The 22,052-nt window shown below is 36.3% G+C and overlaps 1 protein-coding gene and 1 pseudogene across 1 annotated transcript; both read right to left on the reverse strand.

Annotated features, from left to right (window-relative positions):
* Positions 1-6,156: 6,156 nt before the first annotated feature.
* LOC130047268 (uncharacterized) lies at positions 6,157-7,461 on the reverse strand (annotated as a pseudogene).
* Positions 7,462-9,908: 2,447 nt separating this feature from the next.
* LOC125647155 (uncharacterized) lies at positions 9,909-11,769 on the reverse strand. The gene is made up of 3 exons (XM_056139563.1): positions 10,862-11,769; positions 10,482-10,675; positions 9,909-10,345 (listed from the first exon to the last, which is right to left on the reverse strand). Exons 1-3 carry the CDS (start codon positions 11,059-11,061, stop codon positions 10,266-10,268), a joined length of 474 nt encoding a protein of 157 aa, XP_055995538.1. The 5' UTR covers positions 11,062-11,769; the 3' UTR covers positions 9,909-10,265.
* Positions 11,770-22,052: the final 10,283 nt, after the last annotated feature.

Raw genomic sequence — 22,052 nt, forward strand, 5'->3', positions numbered from 1 at the left:
TGCTTCTTTCATCGTTTAGTACATTTTTCTAAACAAGATACTACGATTTACCTTAAATTTGAAAATTTATGGGGGGGAGGCGGTTACGCCCCCCCTCCCCCCCCCCCTTAAATTCGCCACTGTTAGGGTCTTGAATATTGTTGTTTGGTCATTTGGTATATGTATATAGAAATAACGATGGGTGACAATGAATCAGAACTCTGGGCGGATCTTGAAGAAATTGACGTTCGACGACAACAATTAATGGAAAACTTAGAAAAGTTAAGGTCTACGACAAGCACGGTAAATGTTAATAAGCCCTCGCTTGTATCTGATTCTGGTGTAGACTTGGGGCAAAAGACTAATGAGGACAGCATAGAGGAGTTGATGGGTATTTAGCTGATATAAACCACCAGCGCAAGTAAAATAAAAGAGTTTACGTGTGGATGTGAGGAAACTCAGAACCAAGGTTAAGATTTCCATGTTCCTGGAAACAACGGTATTTGGGGAAGAAGCAATGCGTATACTATACCAAAGCCAATGTATTCTGGGGTGTCACTGGGTGAATCAGAATATACCCATCCACCTCGAATCTCAACTTTGCATGTACACTGGAGTACTTTAAGTGTAAGCTCAATGTCAACACCCACAAGTGTTACCTGGAGTCTTACAAGAGACAGAGATCGGAGGCCTGCTGTACCGAGTACGCCAGTCGGCGCAGCGTTACCAGTGAATGAAAGCAGTGGTAGTTCTGTTCCCAGTAATACATTAGGTAAAACTGTCACGAACCCTGCGACATTTGATGGTACTGGCTCCTGGATTGATTACAAGGCTCATTTTGAGGCATGTAGTAGCATCAATATGTGGAATGATAGACAAAAGGGAATGTACCTGGCTGCATCCTTAAGAGGCCAAGCACAAACGGTGCTTGGGAATATGAAAACAGATCGTGTTTGTGTGTATAGAGATCTGTGTGAAGGCGACTGAAGCTTTAGAGGCAAGATTTGCGCCGACAAATCAGACGGAAATTTACAGAGCCATGTTTTTTTAATCTTTTATTAAAATACTCATTTCATAATGCATGCATACATCATAAAAACCACAATGCATATCATACATCAGAAAATTTCATTTCATAATGCATGCTAAATGCATACATCATAACAATCGTAATGCATACCATGCATCAGAAAAATCATTGCAAAAATCACCCATCTTCGCTAGCCAAGGGTGACGATAGGAACCAGGGGCGGATCCAGGAATTGCGGTTACGGGGGGCGCCACTATATGAGGCAGGCGGTCTGGGGGGCGAAGCCCCCGGAAGCTCCGGGATTTTAAAGGCTTGAAATATGTCTCCTATTTAGTCATTTGTACTATTTTCTATCATTTCTAATAAGGTGAAATTAATAAAATTACGCAAATTTTAAGGGTTTTTGGAACAAAATTAAGTTTTCCAAATAAAGTAATGCAAGAAAACAAAAGATTTTGTCATTTATTTCTTCGGGGGTGGAAGAAATTAGTGCTTCTTTTATCGTTTTTCTAAACAAGATACCCCGATTTACCTTAAATTTGAAAATACTGCGCCCCCCCCCCCCCTTAAATCCGCCACTGGGAACACCGTGTATCGTCACCCTTGGCTAACGAAGATGAAATCACCATGCATCAGAAAAATTTCATTTCATAATGTATATTATAATGCATATCATGCATCAGAAAAATCATATAAAAAATTACCATACATCAGAAAAATCACAAAATTTATGATATGCATTATGAGATATAATGCATATCATAAATTTATTTCATGATGGATATCTAAAATTTGTTTCTATATATTGGTTATACATATCAATATCATATACATATATATATATATATATCATATGACAAGGGATCAAAATTTACATATATATTACGAAGAGTCTCCTATCATATAATAAATGTCATTTTTAGTTTGACTAATGCAATACAAGCTGTAACTGACGGTAAATAACTTTAAAAATAAAAGAACAAATATTTGACATATAATTATGTGATTGAAAATATATAACTTAATTAAATGAATCTGAAGCAATAAACCCGTCAAATCAGCAGAAAATGTCGATTCATGAATCATTGTCATCCTGTCAGTAATTCCTGCTCGTAATCTCCGATGTGCATTGACCTCAGAGGTCACCAGTTCGGAAAAAAGCGAAAGAGAGGCACTGAGCACGTGTCGGATTGTAAACAATTTAAAAACATGCCAATTTTATAGAAAATTCACTATGAAACTTTCATTTCAGTGGCACATTTGCGTAATTATTACTTTCTTACACTTATAGTACTTCTTGTCATTCATGAAACGATTTAAGATTTTAAACAATTTCCATCTTTGTATATGACCTCGGTCTCAGCAACCCGATTATGTCCGGCAATCATGATCGTTCCCATTATTGTAGGTATGCTCTCAAACAATATTCCCTTGTTTATTTTGCTGAATTTTTCTTCAGATCTTGGGGATTATATTAGTTATACCGATGGAAGTTAATTGATGCATAATTGGATAGTTGATAAGATGTCGTCAGTTACAGCTTGTATTGCTTTAAGGGCAGCATTTTGTGTAAAAAGCTCACATTTTAACTTTTGTCGGAGATTTCTTTCTGACATTGATTCATTTTTCACCCTGCATTTCATCTCATATTTGTACATAATAAACGTAATAAAGGAAAAACAAGATTTTTTTCATTGGTTAGATATTTATAGATTGAGAACAAAATGGATAAGAAGCCCCTGTGGTTTCATGATAGAATCCAAGTACAAAGATTTTCCAAGTAATATCAAAATTAAGAAAGAACTGACTTTATGCTAAATAGGTTTGGTAATATTACAATCATACAAAACATGTTTTGTGTCTTCTTCAATTTTACAAACTTCACACAAAGGTGATACATCTTTGTTCCACTTGCTCACAAAAACATTGTTATTCAAAATACCATGTAATAATTTATAGTTGAATTCAGATATTCTTTTCTCAGTCATTCTAGTAACATTGAATTCTCTTTTCCATCTATTTTCATTCAAAGGTTGTTGGTTTTTTTTAAATTTCATATCAAGAAGCATTGAGTAATAAAAATTGCTTTTTTACATCATTTATAGATTTTACAACATTGTTTTTGAATAGAAAATTGGCATCTTTTTTGGTATGCCTTAACAGCCTTTTAAAGCATATGATATTCACATAAGAGATTGTTCTTTTGAAAAATACAAAATGTCGTACATTTCTCCCCACTCATCAAAAATATCTTTGGCGTATAAGATACCGCCCTGTATCCAGTTTTTAAAACACAAGGGGTTTGAATTATATTGAAAAAGTGTATTGCTCCATAAAAATTCACTTAGAAATTCATCTCTTTTTAAACTATCAATGGTTTTTTGCTTTTTATATCTATTGAATGCGGAAAGGACATTTCCGTAAAACCGAGGAAGATCTAACATTTCAACAACAACAAAAATGATTGATTAAATTTATACTCATTAGTCTTAATTATATCAAATACAGTCTAAATATTGTGTCGTTGTAAAATATCACTTGGTGTTCTATATGTAACACTTTTTTAAATCTATCATTCTGCTTATCCATGAGACTTTTGCAGCATAGAATTTACTGTCAACATCAACAATTCCAATACCCCCATATTCAACCTTACCAATCAAAGTATTTCTCTTAACCCTATCCATTTTTTTCCAAATAAAGTTATATGCAAGTTTCGAAACAGTTTTGAAAAAGTCATCATCTGGGTTTTGTAAGATGGAAGCATTATATAGTATTTTAGAGATAGCTAAAGTATTTACTATTGTGCATTTCCCGAACATTGTCAGATTTCGTCTTTTCCACACCATAAGTAATTTTTCCAGTTTGCTTATCCATGTGTTTTTTCCGTAACATTCAATTTTATCATGCCTTAGGTAGATACCAAGAGATTTTATACAGGTTTTCGTGATTTTGACGCCATTTATGTATTGTTTATTGGCATACGTGTTTACAAATGAACCCGTTAATAAACATTCTGTTTTTTCTAAATTAAGATTACACTGTATGTCCTGCAACTTTCGAAAATGCTGAAATTGTTTTCAATATTTTTGATAAAGAGTTTATATCTTGTAACAAATTCGTGCAGTCGTCTGCATGTTGAACAATTTTTATGCTATCATTGTTATATTCTTATTTTTCTGAAATGAAAGCCCTTTGATATCATTGTCGTTTCTTATCTGAATAGCTAAAATTTCTAATACAAAAATGAATAATAATGCAGATACAGGACATCCATGGCGAATTCCTCTTTGCATTGCACATGGTTTTGAGATCCACCCATTATTTTTTATTTTAAACATAGGTTTATTGCAAAGTGTTTTTATCATTCCTATGAATTTTGGTCCAAAGTTAAATTTTTCTAAAGTTTTAAACATAAAATTTTATTCAACTGAATCGAAAGCTTTTCAAAATCAAGGAAGAGTAATATTTCATCTAGATTTTTTGTGAATAGTATTCGAAGATATCCAGAATCAATCGAGCGTTTTCGCCTATATATCGACCTTTAATGTATGCACTTTGTTCACATTCGATAATTTTACCTGCAATCTTTTGTAAGCGGCTGGCCAAAACATGTGCAAATATTTATAATTCACATTGGTTAGACTTAAAGGCATGTAGCTTTTTAAATTGTCCTTTTCTCCTTTTTTTATGAATTAAAGAAATTACTGCATTTCGTTGTGAAAATGGTAGTATTCCAATTTGAATGCTTTTAAGAAGAGATGCGTGATACCTTTCATGATATCTTTTAAATCGTGCCAGAACACTTTATATAATTCAGCTTTTAACCCATCTTGTCCAGGAGATTTATTATTTTTGATATGTTCAACAGCCATGTGACATTCTTGCATTTTAGGTATTTCTTCACATTCTTTCTTTTCAATTTCAGTAATTTTCTTACAATTAATACTATTAAGGTATGATTGGATATCTTGTTCAGACTTAGCTTTGCTTGAATAGAGTGTTTTGTAGAAGTTTATGAGACAATCCATGATTTCGTTATTATCTGTATATTCCAATTGATTTTAATTTTTTTACTTTGTTTATTGTATTGTTAGATTGTTGCTTTCTTTCAAGGTTTAAAAAATATGATGAACTTTTGTCTCCTTTTATTATCCATATCGATCTTGATCGTATATAAGCTTCACTACATTTCTCAGCATAATAATCGTCAATTTCTTTTTCTAGCAATCGTTTATAATTCATATACCTTTTGATTCTAATTGTTTTATTCAATGAAATTTATTCGATTTTTCTTGTGTTTAGATATCTGTTTTGAGTGATTTAAACAGAAGTTTTTCATAATAATTTTTGCGTGCTCCCATTTACGTATCGGGTCTTCTATTTCAAGTGTATTTCAAGTGTATGTATTTCTTCGTGTACATACATTTTCAGTTTCTTACAGAATGTTTGTCTTGTAAAAGCGATGTATTTAGCTTCCAGTAACCAACACCTCATAATGCTTTGGGGGAATATTATTCCCGTTACACCATGTTTAACCTTGTTGGTAGTTTTTTCCAATATATATCCAACAGTATTTCAAATCTACAGTTTTCAAAATTTTATTTAAAGTACCTGCACTTTTGTCACTGTTACTATCATCTAAATGACAGCAGCTAAAATCCCCACATAAAATTATATTATTTTAAAAATTCATAGCATTTTGACTTATTCAAGTATTCACTCTCTTGAAAAAATCAGTTCTGTTTCTTTCGTTATTTGGTGCATAGATATTCACTAAAGTCAAAAATCTTATCATCGTATCTAATATTGATCAACAGTCTTCGACCATCAAGAGATTAACACGGATTTAATATTTCTATTTTACTATTTTTTCTGAACAAAATTGATACACCTCTGCTATACACTGAATCTGATAAGCAGTGTATCATTTTTCCAAACCATCTTGAATTATAAACAGTTTCGTGATCCTTAATAAAATGAGTTTCTTGTAAGAATATCACATCATATTTAACATCTCTCAACTAATCAAATAACACTGTTCTCTTTTATAAGTATTTAAGTCTCTTACATTTAGAGAGTAAAGTTTTAAAGTAGTAACAGTAACAGTATTGTCCATGTAATATTGAGTTTGGCAGGGCGTTTACTTACTTATCCACATCACTTTTGCTATTCTTCTTGCCAGCTTTTTTCAGATCCTTAAGAAATACTTCAATGTTTGATTGATTTTCACTCCTCGTCCCTTTCCGTGTAAGAGATGCGTTTCTGGCCTTTCTGGCATATTTGGACGCTAATTTTTTGTAGATTTTTCCAAGTTTGTTTTCTCCGGGCCATTTCTTGTCGGTATGCAGAGTAGCCTCACTATCCAATCCTGTGTCCCACTGCATGTCATAGGTTCCCTCGGCAAATATGGTTCTGTTACTGGAGTTCTCTAGCTTGATCTTACTTCGGGATCTGTTCCGCTTTGGTGGACACAATTTCCTCCATTACTAATTCCTTCTCTTTGCTCCACCCTTGTGGAACTGGAATTGTATTGCCAATCCGTTTTGCTTCCAAAGATGTTTCAGCCTCTCTCACCTTTCTGGCCGCATCTAGATCGCCAGCACGAATTGCTTTGGTCAACTGGTTCGCGTGATCCACATATTTATGCTGTTCACCAAATACGTTCAGATCACAGGGATAAAAGTTGGAAAGTGGATTAGATTTCCCTGGATTCTGACGTATCTACATAGTGTTTACATTATGTGGATCCAGGAGCATGTCCGGGTTCTTTGCACACTCTACACACTTTTTCATCTTACACTGCTGTTTCCGATGACCAGATTCCCAGAAGTTGTACCACTGTAGTTTGGAATAAGATTGAAATTGGTTCTGGTGGTATATTCTGCATTTTAATTTCGCACAAACTGCGTTTCTCGGGAGAGATTTTGCTTGGGGAAGCGGGTCAATATAGAGAAATATATTGCCGTTAAGAACATTGGTCATACGGTGTGTGACAGAGTGTCTAATGTTCTCGTATTTTATGTCACTTCTAATGTTTACATCAAAGTTGCGAAGCATTTCAGAAACTGCGCTGTCGTCTACCGATAGAGGTAACCCACATATTGTTATCTTGAGCACTTGGTCATTAGGACCAGTGGCTCCAGTTGAATATGGGTTTGAGTCGTATACTTGGACAGATATGTTTTTGACTTCAAATCCTTCGACTACCAGTATTGATCTGCTTTCCTTGGTTTTGAGGTAAACTCTCCATAAGTCTCGCTCTAATTGTATACAGTGTATGTCATTTTCAACCTTCTGATATAGGGCTTCATATATTTCAAAGTCACTAATCTTGTTGACTTTATCAAACTGTATTTCTGAGTTTTTAATATATATATATATACAGGTTTAATCGTTGCAAATTGTATTCCAGGCTGTTTCCCAGTTTTCCCAGGTTCCATTGTCGGCATTACTATCGGCGATATGGTCAAGTGAATTCTTTGAGTGAACACAGATCCCCGATAGTCGCTTACCTGGGTTTTTAAGTCCACAGTAACCAAATCAAACAATGGAATTAACGAAAATGTATCACATATTCACATATATATACAAATTTCCAACTATCCGCTACAAAACACACGGAACACAAGTTTAGAGATCCAAAATATTCACAAATATGTACAAATTTGCCGTAGAAAAAGCAAATATCGGTCAATTTTCGGAGAAGGTAAAAAGTGTGGCCTCTACCTGCTCGTCACGTGACTTTTTCTTACAGAGCCATGTTAAAGGAAAAGTACCACAGGCCAAAGGAGATGTTGCCTAAACTAGGGGAAAGTACATGTATACGACGACTAACACATCTAGCGTATCCGACAGCACCACGTGAGGTCACAGAGATGATTGCCAAGGACCAGTTCGTTGACGCCTTAACCGACTTCGATATGCGCCTAAGAATCCAACAGTCCCGTCCTAAATCTTTAAATGATGCAGTTCGACTTGCCGTGGAGATTGAAGCCTTTAGTAGATCTGAACGCCAGAGAAGACATGATGTTGGTTTTGCGAGAACAGCACATGATGAATTAGATAGACCATCAGAAGCAGATGTAAAGGTACGGGAAAATTTAAAACAATTACGGAATGAGGTACGGTCGTCACTACGAGACCTTGAGAACAAAATAGCTACTTTGTCAGAACAAAGAGAGCCCAGTAGACAACTGAAAGCAGAAGAATCGAGTTCAGTACAGTTACAACCAAACAAAGTTTCCGTTTAAGTGTCATAACTGTGGTAAGCTATGCCAGAGACTTAAAGACTGTTATGTTAAAAGGAAAATAGAGGGCGGTTCTACAAAGAGCAATGCACTTACGTCATGTACAAAGGCGGCAGTAGAACAAAAAGAGATGCCAGAGTGTAAACCAAAGAATACGAAGTCGAGTATAGGTTCAATTACTCAAACACGAGTTGATATTCAGTCCGGGTTATTTTTTAAAGGCCACTGTAAGTAAAGTATTTTGTTCTTTGTTGGTGGATACGGGTGCTACTCTGACGATAATCGAGTAATCAAACTTTTTGAGAACATGCTTAGGACTAAAAGTGTTGATCTGATGCCCGTGACCCAGAACGTCGTACTAGCTGATGGAACGCCATTGCAAGTGCACGTTCCACTTTATGTTGGGAAATCATGAGTTTACTTTTGAGGCAGTTGTAGCAGACATCAGTACAGACGGTTTCTTGGGTTTAGATTTCCTGAAACATAAAAAATGTTTGGTGGATGTATCTTCAGGAAAAATGTATGTTGGAAGAACTGAACATGTGCTCCAACTTGAGGGTCACTTAGGTTGTTTCAGAGTTAGCCTGAGGGAGACAATTTCAATTCCACCAAGGAGTGAAATGATATGTCCTGGACAGTTACTTGCCCCTGCCAATATTAATTGCCAAGGACCATTAGTAATTGAGGCATGTGAAACGTTTCAGAAAACCGGTAAAGCTTTGGCTGCGAGATCATTGATCGAACCTAGAAAAACGTCATGATTATGCCTTTGACAAAAATAACCCCTAGAAAGCCTGTTCCATTTGCCTTCGTCGCCTCCCTTCACAAGAGGAATGGCGAGAACATCTCTTAGCATGTGGCACTGATGACATGAATAAAAGATGCTTTGAATGTAACCAGTACAACAAAGCATTTGCCAAACATTCGCTTCTTATCAGGCACCAGAAGAGATTATACTCCAATACTTCTAATCAGTCAGATGGAGAAAGAAAAGTCCCACAGAGCTCGTCAAATGTGGTGATGGAAGATGATGACTGTGATTCTGAATGGCAAGAGGATCCAGGTGATCTTCTTTATGAGACAGAATTGAAAGTAGGCAGAGTTGTTAGAAAGAAGACTTCGCCAAGTATCCCTGGTGTTAAGCGAAAAGCAGACGAGCTTGTCAACAAGGTGCCAAACCAACCCGAGGACAAAGGATCGAGAGCGTTAGATGATGGTAAGGATCAAGAGGCGCCATTGGTTCTGCATCATTGTCCCTGCTGTAGAGATCGTGTCACTAGGTGAGATGTAAGCACCCAGACGGACACAGGTTGCCACCGGAGAACAGTCAGAGTAGTAAGAAAATACCAGAAAGATGGATAATATGTAGAGAGATTGGAAGACATTTGGAATGACTATTGTCAGGGACGGTGTGGCAAAGAAAGAACTTTTATGAAACCATTGATGTAAATTCTTGATGTGACTGGGTAATAGTTATAGGTTATAGACTTTGTATGGGAAAATATGACGACCGCGTTTTTTGGCGCGTAGACGGACCGAGCTTGCGAGGTCCGTCCGCGACAAAAAACGAGGTCGTCATATTTTCCCATACAAAGTCTATAACCTTTTTATTATATACTTTCAATTTCTTTTAGAAACTAACAATAATTTTATTGTTAACAATTTCTTTATTGGTTTAACTGAGTAAAAGTTGAAAACACAAAAAATTTGAAAGTTAACGGCGTAGTAATTTGTGGGCGTGATAAAAGCAACGCACAATTTCAGAACTGTGAACGGAAGCAAAGAGGACGGATGGGTGCTCACTTGTGAAAGTTAATCGTGAGATTAGTAATAACTGCGCCACGAAACATATCACTAAAGTTATCGGAAGCATTTAAAGTGTTTCTTTGTTCATTTTGTGTATTTGTGATATAATTAGTGGATGATTCTCGAAGGATTTCTGGATTTGGCACAATGGCGGTTTCGCTTTCAGCCTCGGATTGAGATGCAGTGGCACATGCACGTTTTTAGGAACATTTCCCATTTTCATTGGACAGAATTGAACACATTTGTTTCTGTTCTTGGATTGTTAACTTGGAATCATACACTGAAAGGTAAGCAAACAGAAAGTTTCAGACAACCAAATTAATGTGGACAATTATAATAGACCTAGATCTACAAAGATTATCGATTTTATTTTCGTGAAATCAATGGGGGAAGAAATCGGAAACCCGTATCATTACCAGCAATGGACTGTAGACTTTTGTGTCCGGTAATTTGCTGAATTTTGTGAGGTGCGACACCCGCTTTAGATAGCGCTGTTACTGTTGATTTTCGGAGAGAGTGATTTGTCAATTTCCCCTCCAACCCGGCTTTAATTGCAGCATTCTTAACTAGAGTTCCCAGTGTGTTCTTTCCCATGGGTCTCGGATAATACCTTCAAATAATAATTAAAACGAATAGATAGGGTGGTTTGTTAAGGTTACAATATAAGTAAGTGACTCCGTTCAAGGTTGGTTAGCTCAAGGTAGAGCGACCCTATTTTTAATAGGGGAGGTTCTAGGTTCAAGTCCTAGACCAACGTCGGATGTTACTTTTCTTGTATGTAACAGTAGTTTCTTACCATATTAGTGAACTGTCTAGAAGTCTTTTCATTGGGATGGGTGTAAGATACATCGGACTTTCCTCACTTTTTGCTTCCTCCGGACGACGTCTAACAAATTCGCGATAGAGAGCAATGGAGTCCTTCTCAGGGGGTCCGGAATTGGGAGAAAATATTCTGGGGGTGGTCATTCTGTAGTCTTTTTTTCCGGTTCCGTCCATTGTTTTTGAACTTCTAGGTAGTTATTTCCAGAACCGTCTTTTTTTTCTTGAACATCGCCAAATTTAAGCTTTCTTTGTTCATCTCGGCCTCTTAATGCAAAGTATTTCCCAAAATAATAGAACACTCTAAATTGTAGGGAAGAAGGGTTCTCAAAACTTATTTCCCCAGATGTTAGAAGGGCATTTTCGTCATCCTCTGTCAAAGCTTCGCTAGCGTAACTGTTTCTACCTTTCCCGATGGACTTCAGTTGCTGTTTCTTTGCTGCTAAAGCTTTGTTAGATTTATGAAAAAATCTGTCTCGCAAAGATACAGGATATGCATGATCTTTCAAGTGCCGCTCAATGCTGTTTTTCATTGCCTCTAGCGATGAAGGCTCGTAATTGCTTCCGTCACTTTTACGTATACTGATATACATTTCTGATAAATACTCGTTAAGGACTTGGACTTCAACATCCTGAATTAATCTGTGCTCGTTTTTGTGTTCTATCAACCATCTTTGAAAGTTTCTTACATCTCGCTCCGTTGATAGTTTAGTGTTTTTCTTCTTCTGACCCTCAATGAAATTTTCAACATTTACATTTCCCTCATCATTGTTTGGGCTCTATTTCAAAGTTGTTTTCTTTTAAATCCTGAAGCAATTTGTCCAAATCCAGGTCTTCACAAATTATGTTAAAATTAGCAGACGTATCAAAGGAGGCCATGATCAAAGAAAAGTAGTTCCGGTTTGTGTATTGATTGTGACGTAATGTTTGTGGGCCGGAATGTTTCCGGGCATATATCGTGTGATATATGCCCGCAAACTTTTAAGGAAAAAAGAAGAGATGAAATTGAAAGTATATAATAAAAAGGAATTCTTTACCTACTTTATGCTTAACTTATTTTTTATTGGTTTGGTAAAAAAAATAATGAATAAATGAAAATCAACATGCGGGACACAAGTATACAGAGGCGTGGGTAGTGTAATGAGTAATGAATGATACAATTGGCCTATACCTTCCAAACACTGAAGCGAGTCGGACTAACGGAATAGTCCGAGATCCTGTTTACCCCTATTTGAATGGGTATAACCCTTTGCTATATAAGAGGCTGCAGAGGCAGCATTAATCATTCGTAAGCAGACCACTGTTGGTAGAAGGAAGCCAGAATTCGAAGGTAAACTATTAAAAAACTAATAGTGAAAAGAATTTGAAAGGTTATGGTAGAAATATAAGCCACTGGTACAAGACAAACTAAGGAATTGTGGTGAGATACAAGGTGTAGTAATCCTGAATAGTGAGGCAACGAGTACTTGCAATAGGAACTTAGTTTTGGAACCAGTGCCCAGCCATCTTTACAGAACCGTGTAAATAGAACCCCGGCTTGTGTCCCAGTGTAATTTTAAGAAAAACAGAACCCGGGACAAGTATCCCAGTAAATCAGAATAATCCTTGTAAATGATAGTGATTCCATGTATTTAATTATTGGCCCATATAGAGCCAGAGGAAAATTCGATATATATATATATATATATATATATATATATATTCAGAGTTCACGAGATCCTTTTATCCTTTGAAAAGAATCCTTAGAAAACACATTACATTATTGCAACTTTAACTGTACATTTTCCACCGTGTAGAAATTACTTAATGAATAAATTTGTATTCGTAGCACCTGCATATTTCAAAAATAATTTACTTCATACTGCTGAATTGGTATTATCATCATTAGAGAGAGAGAGAGGGGGGGGGCGACCGTCACATAAAAGAAGTGACAGCAGCCAGTTAAATTATATGGCGAACACCAGATGAATTAAGTGGCGACTGCCAGATAAATTAGGTTACGACCCAAGAAAAGATTTTGTCATCCCCAAAAAGAGGAATGACGATGAAGAAGGGGAAAACACCGACCCTTACGCCGATTCAGATGAGCTGTGTGAACCTAACCGGTTTGATCCGGGAATTTAGATTCCGAATACAAACTAGATGCTAGTAAAGAAAAGTATGTGAATTATTTTTACTACCCATCTTAGTGATTAACGCAAGTGTGCTACATAAAAATCCCGTGCCAGCCAATATTTTCCTTATTCCGCCTGAGGTAGATGCTTACATTGAAGACGTAGTAAATGACAAAAGGGCGTTTAAATTTCTCAAACTGCCTGTCTTTATGAAAGACGTTTATCATGGCTAGCTAAATTGTTCAAAAGCGTGGCCAACGCTAAAACTATTATCAAGGACCATAATGATGACTTTGATAAAGAAGTTAAACTCTTTGGATCAGAATTGTATGGCGTATTGGATCTTAAAGCCAAAAACAGAAAACGAGCAAGAGTAATGGCAAAGGAAATGAGACCAGCAAAGCGAGCACGACCCTTTAAAGAGGGACCCTCAGGCAACAATAGCGTCTCCTTCAAGCCTCGAGGGTCGTCGACCATGTGGAGGGCAAACAAACCCATTCAACAAAAAAGAGACAAGATAGCCTTTAAAACTGCAAAGGCCAACAAACCCTTCAAAGCAATGTATGTTTTGCCGAGTAGACATAGACATAAACACTTGCACAGCACAAGAAATGATTATTTTTCAAAACAGAAAGGTGACTTCAGATCATTGCAATCTCCATACCCTGATTTGGCATCTGGGTTTTGTAGAAATAAATCAAATCCAGTTACCATTAGGGGGCAGAATTGCCCATTTTATAACAAATTGGGAAAGTATAACTTCAGACCAACTGATATTGTCCACAGTTTGTGGCATGAAATTGGATTTCATAAAACAGCCAGTTCAGAATCTAATCAGACACAAGAGGGTCTGATAAAGGACAGAGACTCCTTGCTACATCATTTGGGGTGGGTGATAAATTGGAAAAAGTCCATAATCAGTCCGACTCAAATAATGGATTTTCTAGGGTTTCAGTTGGGCTCGAACAGCATGATGGTCTCCCTGCCTCAGATAAACAACCTCATACAAAAATGCCAGAACGTTTTACAGTTTTGTTGGATTGTTAAACGCAAAAGTAGAGGCAGTAATACCTGCAGCTCTGTACATGAAAGAACTTCAGATGCATCAAACAAAATGTTTAATAAGATCTCAGAATTATCAGAATTTTGTAGAATTGCCCAATCATTGCAAAACAGAAATTCAATGGTGGGTCCAATCTAACTGTGAGCCCACAGTTGACAATAGAAACAGATACATCAAAAGGGGGATGGGGATTTCATTGCCCGTCACTCAAAATAAGAACAGGGGGCCCTGGAACATGGAAGAACAGACTTTGCACATAAATGCTTTAGAAATGAAAGCAGTAGGCATAGCAATCAAATCCTTGACCAAAACCAAATAAAATATTCATGTACATCTGAAGATGGGGGGCATCAAATCTTGCATTCTAAATACAGTCACCAAAGAAATATGGGGATACTGCATGTTGAAAAAGATCATTCTTATAGCAGAATACCTTCCAGGTTGCCAGAGCAGCATAGCAGACTGGGAGAGCAGGAATGTTCATGAACTAAGCATAAACAGCTAGAAACTAAATCCAACAATTTTCAATCAAATAAACAAAACACTGGGACCTATCAAAAAATAGACCTGTTTACAGACCGATGGAATGCACAGGTTTCTCAGTAAATCAGTTGGAAGAACGACCCATTAGCTCTCTCAGTGGATGCTTTTCTGACAACCTGGGAGAAAGAGAAGAAAGCATATGCATTTCCCATTCTGCATGACCCCCAAGTATCTATCCAAACTCCAGAGGGAAGGGGGGGGGGGAGGGGAGAACTAGTGTTAATAACTCTTGCATGACAGACCCAGTCATGTTATCCCCTACTGTTACAGATGGCAATTGCAAGTTCAATTCTATTGCCACCGCAGAAAAATCTGTTAATGTCACCCAGGAGAGACAATCACCCAATGATTCTGAAGGGTGTCCTAAAGTTAATGTAATGGAAAATTTCCGGATATTTAAAAAAAATGCCGGGACTTTCAATACAAACTTCAGAGTTACTCACCGCAGCTCTTACCAAGATATAATGAAACCTGGGATGTTGACAAGGTCCTTAAACATCTGGAGGGTATGGGAGAAAACCAGAACCTACAGCTGAAAGAATTGACTTTCAAAACTTTGACCTTGATGGCATTAGCTTCTGCTAGTAGAGTCTCTGAACTTCAGAAACTGGACATAAGTTTCATGAATGTTCACAATGATGAAATTATTTTTACAACTACAGTTAACTAAAACTAGAACAGCCATCAACAAACCTCTGAAAGTTAATTTTCCAAAGGTGGATAGGGACAAACTTGATGTATACAGTTGTATCTTAGAGTACATGAGGAGAACAGAACAGTTAGGAGGGGAGGGACACCAATTCTTTATAAGTCATACCAAACCTCACAAAGGTGTCAAACCTTGTACTTTGACAGGGTGGTTAAAATCAATGATAAAAAAAATCAGGAATAGACACTGATGTGTTCAAATATCACTCTACAAGAGGTGTTTCCATATCTAAAGCGTTAAAATTGGGCATGTCCCTTGGTCAGATCATGTCTAAGGCTAATTGGAAATCTGCAGGCACTTTCAACAGATTTTACAATAAACAGGTTAGTGCCAGGGATGAATTTGCAGACAAAGTTTTAACAATGTCTACTAATATATAATATGGAAAGAGAAAGAAAATTATTGCTTTGAACTTACATATTTATACCTTACTTCAGCTTTACGAAATAAAATTAGAAATAAGGTGTTGCACAGAAGCGGAAGCTTTCCTTAATCGGAGCTTTGTGCCTGATATTTAAACACCAGTGACGTAGAACTTACCTTCATTTCTATTTAAACTTTTATTGCGTATTTGCCATTTACATACCTGTGGGATTCCCCAGTACTAAGGGCAAGCCTAAAATATTTTATGTGTCCGTACATTGTCTAAGCATAATTTTTGAAATCGTGAAATTAAATTGTTTCCATTTTTCTGAGTATTAGATACAATGTATAGGGTTATTTTATTTCAAACTCGGCTGTGTGTTTCAATTAAGAAAACAATCTAGATGGAAAATGTAATATTGAAAGAAAGAAAAACGTGTCCGTGAGGGATTCGAACCCGGTCGTTAAAAAAGATAAACTTTAAAGTCTACGACCTTTTCTCTCTCTTTTATTGATTAACATTTAAACACTTAAACAGATATCACAGGCTAATCATCAGTTACAATCATTTAAAACACTTTGTATCTAAAATATGAACAATAATATTCCCTCTGTTTCTTTCAATAGAGGATTTCTGTGTAAGAAAAACTTTTTAAACAGGTTCATTTTCTTTTCTAAAACAGTCAATTGATAATGGTTATATGAAATGTAATGTCTCAATGTATATCTACAAAGCCTTTCAATATCAATTTTCTTTTCATTTTGCACAAAAATCTGTCTTAAAAATTGACATCATACATTCACGTTTTTGGTACCGTACCCTTATGTAATGCTGTTATGAATATTTCTTCAAAGTTTAATCTGTTAAAAACACCACTTTCACAATCTTTCAATAACGATTCAAGATGCCAAATCTTTATAGTGCTGTGGTCATTTCTCAAAAGAGGCTTAAAAACGGGATTATCCCAACCTAGGGTAGAACAAAATACAACCTATATGATTTGATGCAGAATTTTGTCTAGATTATGGAAATGATGGTTGTAGTCTGATAAAAAATGTTTGACTTAGCTTAAATTTGGATTTTCTGTTACAAAGTCACAATTTCTTGGGGGGAAATAGAAAGTATATTTTGTACATTTATGGCCGACTTTATGCAGGGAATCAAACAAAGTTGGTTCTAAACTATGCAGCCTGATCCAGTAGATTGTATCATGCCTTTTATATGCTAATACTGTGCAAGTGTTTTGAATAATGAAAGAAATATGGACTAAAATTGTCAAAAACGTCTGCATTTTTTGTTCCGCGTACCCTCATTTCTTGCATCTGACAGACCCATTCATGAAAGGAGTTGCATATACTACACATCAAAAGTTTTCTGATTTACTCCTCTGTCGATTGGTATGGCGTATGCTTGTGTAGCATAGTCTATTAGGCTGTAAAACAGCAAAGTGTTATTCTCCTCCCCAAATTTAAGAAACTGCGTTAATTTTCTAGATTTGCATAAAATGGCAGAAAGGTTATTCTATGGCAATTATATCTAAGCTAAAGTGGTTAAATGTGATATGCACAACTAACATAAATCTGCACAGATTAGAACGTGTGAGTTTACATATACATTATGTAATACTTGCATTAGTTATGTATAATTAACATGGTGCCACGTGACACTGTATAAGCAATGATTTCAAATCAAGATTTTACAGTTTAGCTGGTCTGATTTTGAATGTTTGTGGATATTTATTAATGTGTGTTCATATTTGGACACAGAGGTGAGACTGAAAGTCAAAACCGTTGCTGATATAACAAACCTGTAAATAAGACCAAAGAGAATTGACTCAGTGGTCCTCTTTCGCCGATTGCAAGTGCGAGAAGTCAACCCCGAAGACGTTCTTAGACATGAGCTGTCCACAATATCTTCCTCGCCCTTTTGTGATGAAGGAAATGTGAAAAACTACGAAGTCAGGCCCAGCAAAGCAGCTAGAGGCATCAGTATATTGCAATACTGGCCAATTCAGTGGAATTGTATCATCAGCATACGTACTGAATGAAATGTTATTGATACAAGGAATTAAGGACACATTTCTCGACCTTGCTGGTGTCTTGCTGAAGTTGATGATGAACTCCTTTGACAGAAATCAAGGTATAGAATCAGTGGCTGTTGAATTTGACAGATATGACCAAAACCTTAGTGTGAAGGCAGCTGAACGAAACAGGCGTGGAGAAACAGAGCAAGCTAAATACGTTATCCAAGCAAATCGTCAGGTTCCGAATTACCAACGATTCCTGAAGGTATAAGGAAGCATAGCTGTCCATGTTGCCTTTGTCTCTGACCACATTGTCAGTGTTGCACACAGTATGCCATTAGAAAATCAGATAATAATTCGTGCTGGAGGGGTTCATGAAGGACATATACCGGTAGCTAAACTTGTCACATCCAAAGAGGCAGCTACCATTTCAAGCCTTTTCAGTTCCCAAGAAGCGGATATAAAAATTGCTGCTTCATGCCATCGACCTGTCTTCCACTCATGATCAACTGGTTGTTCGAAAGTGATGATACTGATGTTTTGGTGCCGTTGGACCAAAAATGAAATATATTTTTGCTTCCTATTACCAGTTTTTAAAATTATCATTATTGTTTGATTTAGAAGCTAACCCGGATAGGAATCAAAACACATTCCGATCCGGAAATAATTTTTGTCCAGAAACATTCAGAAACAAATCCAAGTCAGCAGCTTTGAGTCCAGGTACATGTAACCCAGGAAACAAACATATATTTTTGGCATTATTATGCTATTGCAGTGATAACATGCTCACTGATTTTGTGTACATGCTGGCAGGCCATAACAGTCGACAAGCAACTTTACATTCCTGTCCATTCCATTGTGTCAGAACTTTGTGTGAAGTTCTTTAAAAGTCTCCCAGCAGCACATGCACTTATGGAATGTGACAGCACAAGCAGTTTATACCAAATAGGAAAGCGCGTTGCTGACACAAAACTGCAGAAACATGTTGGAAAGCACATCCATTTACCGACAATCTTTGGAATACTGACTAACGTGGAAGCAAATGAAAGGTGAAGATAACGAACAGTGATTAATGTCATAACTCCTATAAGGAATAGAAATTAGAAAGTGGGGCAAACGCGAACCCCTGGATATACCAGAGGTGGGATCAGGTGCCTAGGAGGAGTAAGTATCCCCTGTCGACCGGTCACACCCGCCAGGATCCCTATATCTTGATCAGGTAAACGGGGTAATCTGTAGCCAAAATCGGCCTAACAATCTGTACGAAACAAGTCAGACAGCATTTGACCCAATGATTGGTTGAATTGTTATAACGACCATAGAATTTGTAAAATACTGACTTTAAACGAGGCAGTTGAATGCTGAAACCCCTGTAGCATCAACTTGTTTGTCAGTGGCTTGTCTCGATTTAAAAACTGACCATACGCAGAACAAGATGTGTCTTTTGCACGTTCTTATGTCCTCAAATTGTATGGAAAAAAAGCGAAGACATGTTCTTCCCTGGATCAACTTTGGTATTTCTAGGCATCGACAACATACAAATTAACCGAGGGTCGACCACCATCGTCGCCTCTCTACAACAAACCTGTACTATAAATCTACACCATCATCAAATTAACCTGCTTCACATTTGCCACTAACAGAAGATGCTTACAGGATGTCCTCAGAGCAAGGTGCCAGACCAGCATCTGGTGTCAAAGTCACATTGCCAATCTGAACGGCGACAGATAGTATGTGTCAGATGATCAGCTTGAACCAGTACTTTATACCAAAGAATCAGCTACAGTGGAAGTCCGCAATCTCACTCATTATGTACTGTACAGACCTTGACTGTCGACAATCTAATAATTGTCGATGACTGCTGAACCATCTTCACCTTCGCCACACCGAGTTTTGTTCATGTCACGGCGCACGACCACTATCTGAACATTCTAAAGGCTGCTGTTGACTCAAAGTGATGATAATCTTGACTGAGAATCTTTTACTCTAACGATGATGATATTGACGTGATATACATTCACAACTTTACTTTTACTGTTCACTATATATTTTGTGCTTGTGGTGCAAATAGATTTAGCTTTTCACTTACGTGGTCATTTGAGCATCACGCTGAAAAATAATATTGTTAGAGAATTGGTGTCTGTTTTGTATACTTTCCAATTAACACAAATTATAGTCATTCATGTCTTCATTCTGCTCATTTTCCTGTCCATATATTTAACAATTAGTGAATAGTTTATAATATATGACATTGTATGAATATGGATGTATGAAAGGTGAACATAACAGTGATCAATCTCATAACTCCTATAAGCAATACGAAATAGAAAGTTGGGCAAACACCGACCCCTTGACACACTAGAGGTGGGATCAGGTGCCTAGGAGGAGTAAGCATCCCCTGTCGACCAGAAGGACATGTACTTATAGTACATGTTACGTACTTATAGCATATGTGACATAAGTAATGTGTAAACTTGTATAGTTAATATCACTGAATAATTTTCTTTAACATTGTACGAATATTTTCTGTAGTTATTTCAAATACCGCATTGATGACAAAGTGGATATGGTACTTCAACAGTGTTAGGGATTACTAGTGGTTTTAAGAAATTATTCAGTATATTTTTATGTCATAAGCATTAGGAATTCTTAGCATAACTGCACCAGTTATGGCGAATTCAAAGTTGTTGGCGAATTCAAAGTATTATAATGGGAGGTTTGATTATAATGATTCATTGCTATTAAAAAGACACAAATAAGCCATTCTAAACTTGTTGCTTATGGTTTTCTGGGATATGGCTTTTAGTATTTCAAAAGAACTTTAAAATGAAAATCCACCAACTCCATACACTGTAACTGTGGAGCGAAAGCACCTTGTGGCTTAAAAGGTGTGCCATACTTTTGATGAACAGCACTAAAAACAATGTATCTAGGCTCTGAAACAGCTTATTCATGCTACTTTTGCATTGTTGTGAATTATTAACCACTTTAGCTTTGATAAAATTACCATATTATGTAAATCCACAAAATTTAGGCGGTTTCTCAAATTTGGGGAGGGGGATAACATTTTGCTGTTTTTCAGCCTAATAGACTATGCTACACAAGCATACTCTATACCATTCAACAGAGGAGTAAATCAGAAAACTTTTGATGTGTATAGTATATACAACTTTGTTCATGAATGGGTGTGTCAGATGCAAGAAATGAGGGTATGCAGAACGAAAAATGCAGACGTTTTTGACAATTTTAGTCCATATTTCTTTCATTATTCAAAACACTTGCACAGTATTAGCATATAAAAGGCATGATACAATCTACTGGATCAGGCTGCATAGTTTAGAACCAACTTTGTTTGATTCCCTGCATAAAGTCGGCCATAAATGTACAAAATGTACTTTCTATTTCCCCCCAAGAAATTGTGACTTTGTAACAGAAAATCCAAATTTAAGCTAAGTCAAACATATTTTATCAGACTACAACCATCATTTCCATAATCTAGACAGAATTCTGCATCAAATCATATAGGTTGTACTTTGTTCTACCTTAGGTTAGGGTCATCCTAGAATTTGACCTCGTGGCCACTGCACTATTACATCTGAACAATAAATGCATTACGTCCTAGCATTCTAGCATACAAATTGGACATATTTTAGAATCAGACTTCCCTATCCTAAAAAGTTTCTCATATGTAAATATAATATTGTGAAAAATTTTGAAATCCAGTTTAGTAATATCTGGTGTTTTGTATAACACCCATACCGTTTCCCATCGTTTTTCAATGGATGATTTATAATTCATATCGAGTTTATCTCGCCAATAGATATTTGACACCGGTTCTTGAAACAATTTTTGAACTAACAAATTATAAAATATTTGTACTGTACCGGAATGGAACACTATATCCTTTGATCTCTATATGAAATAAGAAAATTTGGCTGAAAGCATGTTCTTTTGTACTCATTTTCATTAACATAATTTTTCCATTCTTCTGGAATAGATAATATCAAATCCTTATAATTTTTTTGTAATCAGTGAGACATTTACCTCTGAATTTTGTTCTTGAAAAATCTCCACAATGATACATTGATACAATGATACATGATATTGGTAAAAATCCAGGAATTACTTCATATGAAATATCCTTGACATGTGCAATACCAGCACTAATAAAATCTTTCCAATTCAACATTTTCTTTCTTCTTTGTACTTTCGGATTAAAAAACAAACAATAATTAAAAACATCATCTTCTTTTTCTGTAACCATGATATAATCTTTTATGACATACCATGCACAAAATAATTCATTGTAAAATTATGGTATACCCTGTAAATCTGTTTTCTTAAACTGGAGT

This window comes from Ostrea edulis, chromosome 6 (genome assembly GCF_947568905.1).
Source record: "Ostrea edulis chromosome 6, xbOstEdul1.1, whole genome shotgun sequence".
Classification (NCBI taxonomy): Eukaryota; Metazoa; Mollusca; class Bivalvia; order Ostreida; family Ostreidae; genus Ostrea; species Ostrea edulis.

Coding starts and splice junctions, on each gene's coding strand:
- LOC125647155 (XM_056139563.1), bottom strand. CDS start 11,061: ATGGACGGAACCGGAAAAAAAGACTACAGAATGACCACCCCCAGAATA. Junction 10,676..10,861: donor CTAGACAGTTCACTAATATG/GTAAGAAACTAC, acceptor TATTATTTGAAG/GTATTATCCGAGACCCATGG. Junction 10,346..10,481: donor AAGTCTACAGTCCATTGCTG/GTAATGATACGG, acceptor CTTACCTTTCAG/TGTATGATTCCAAGTTAACA.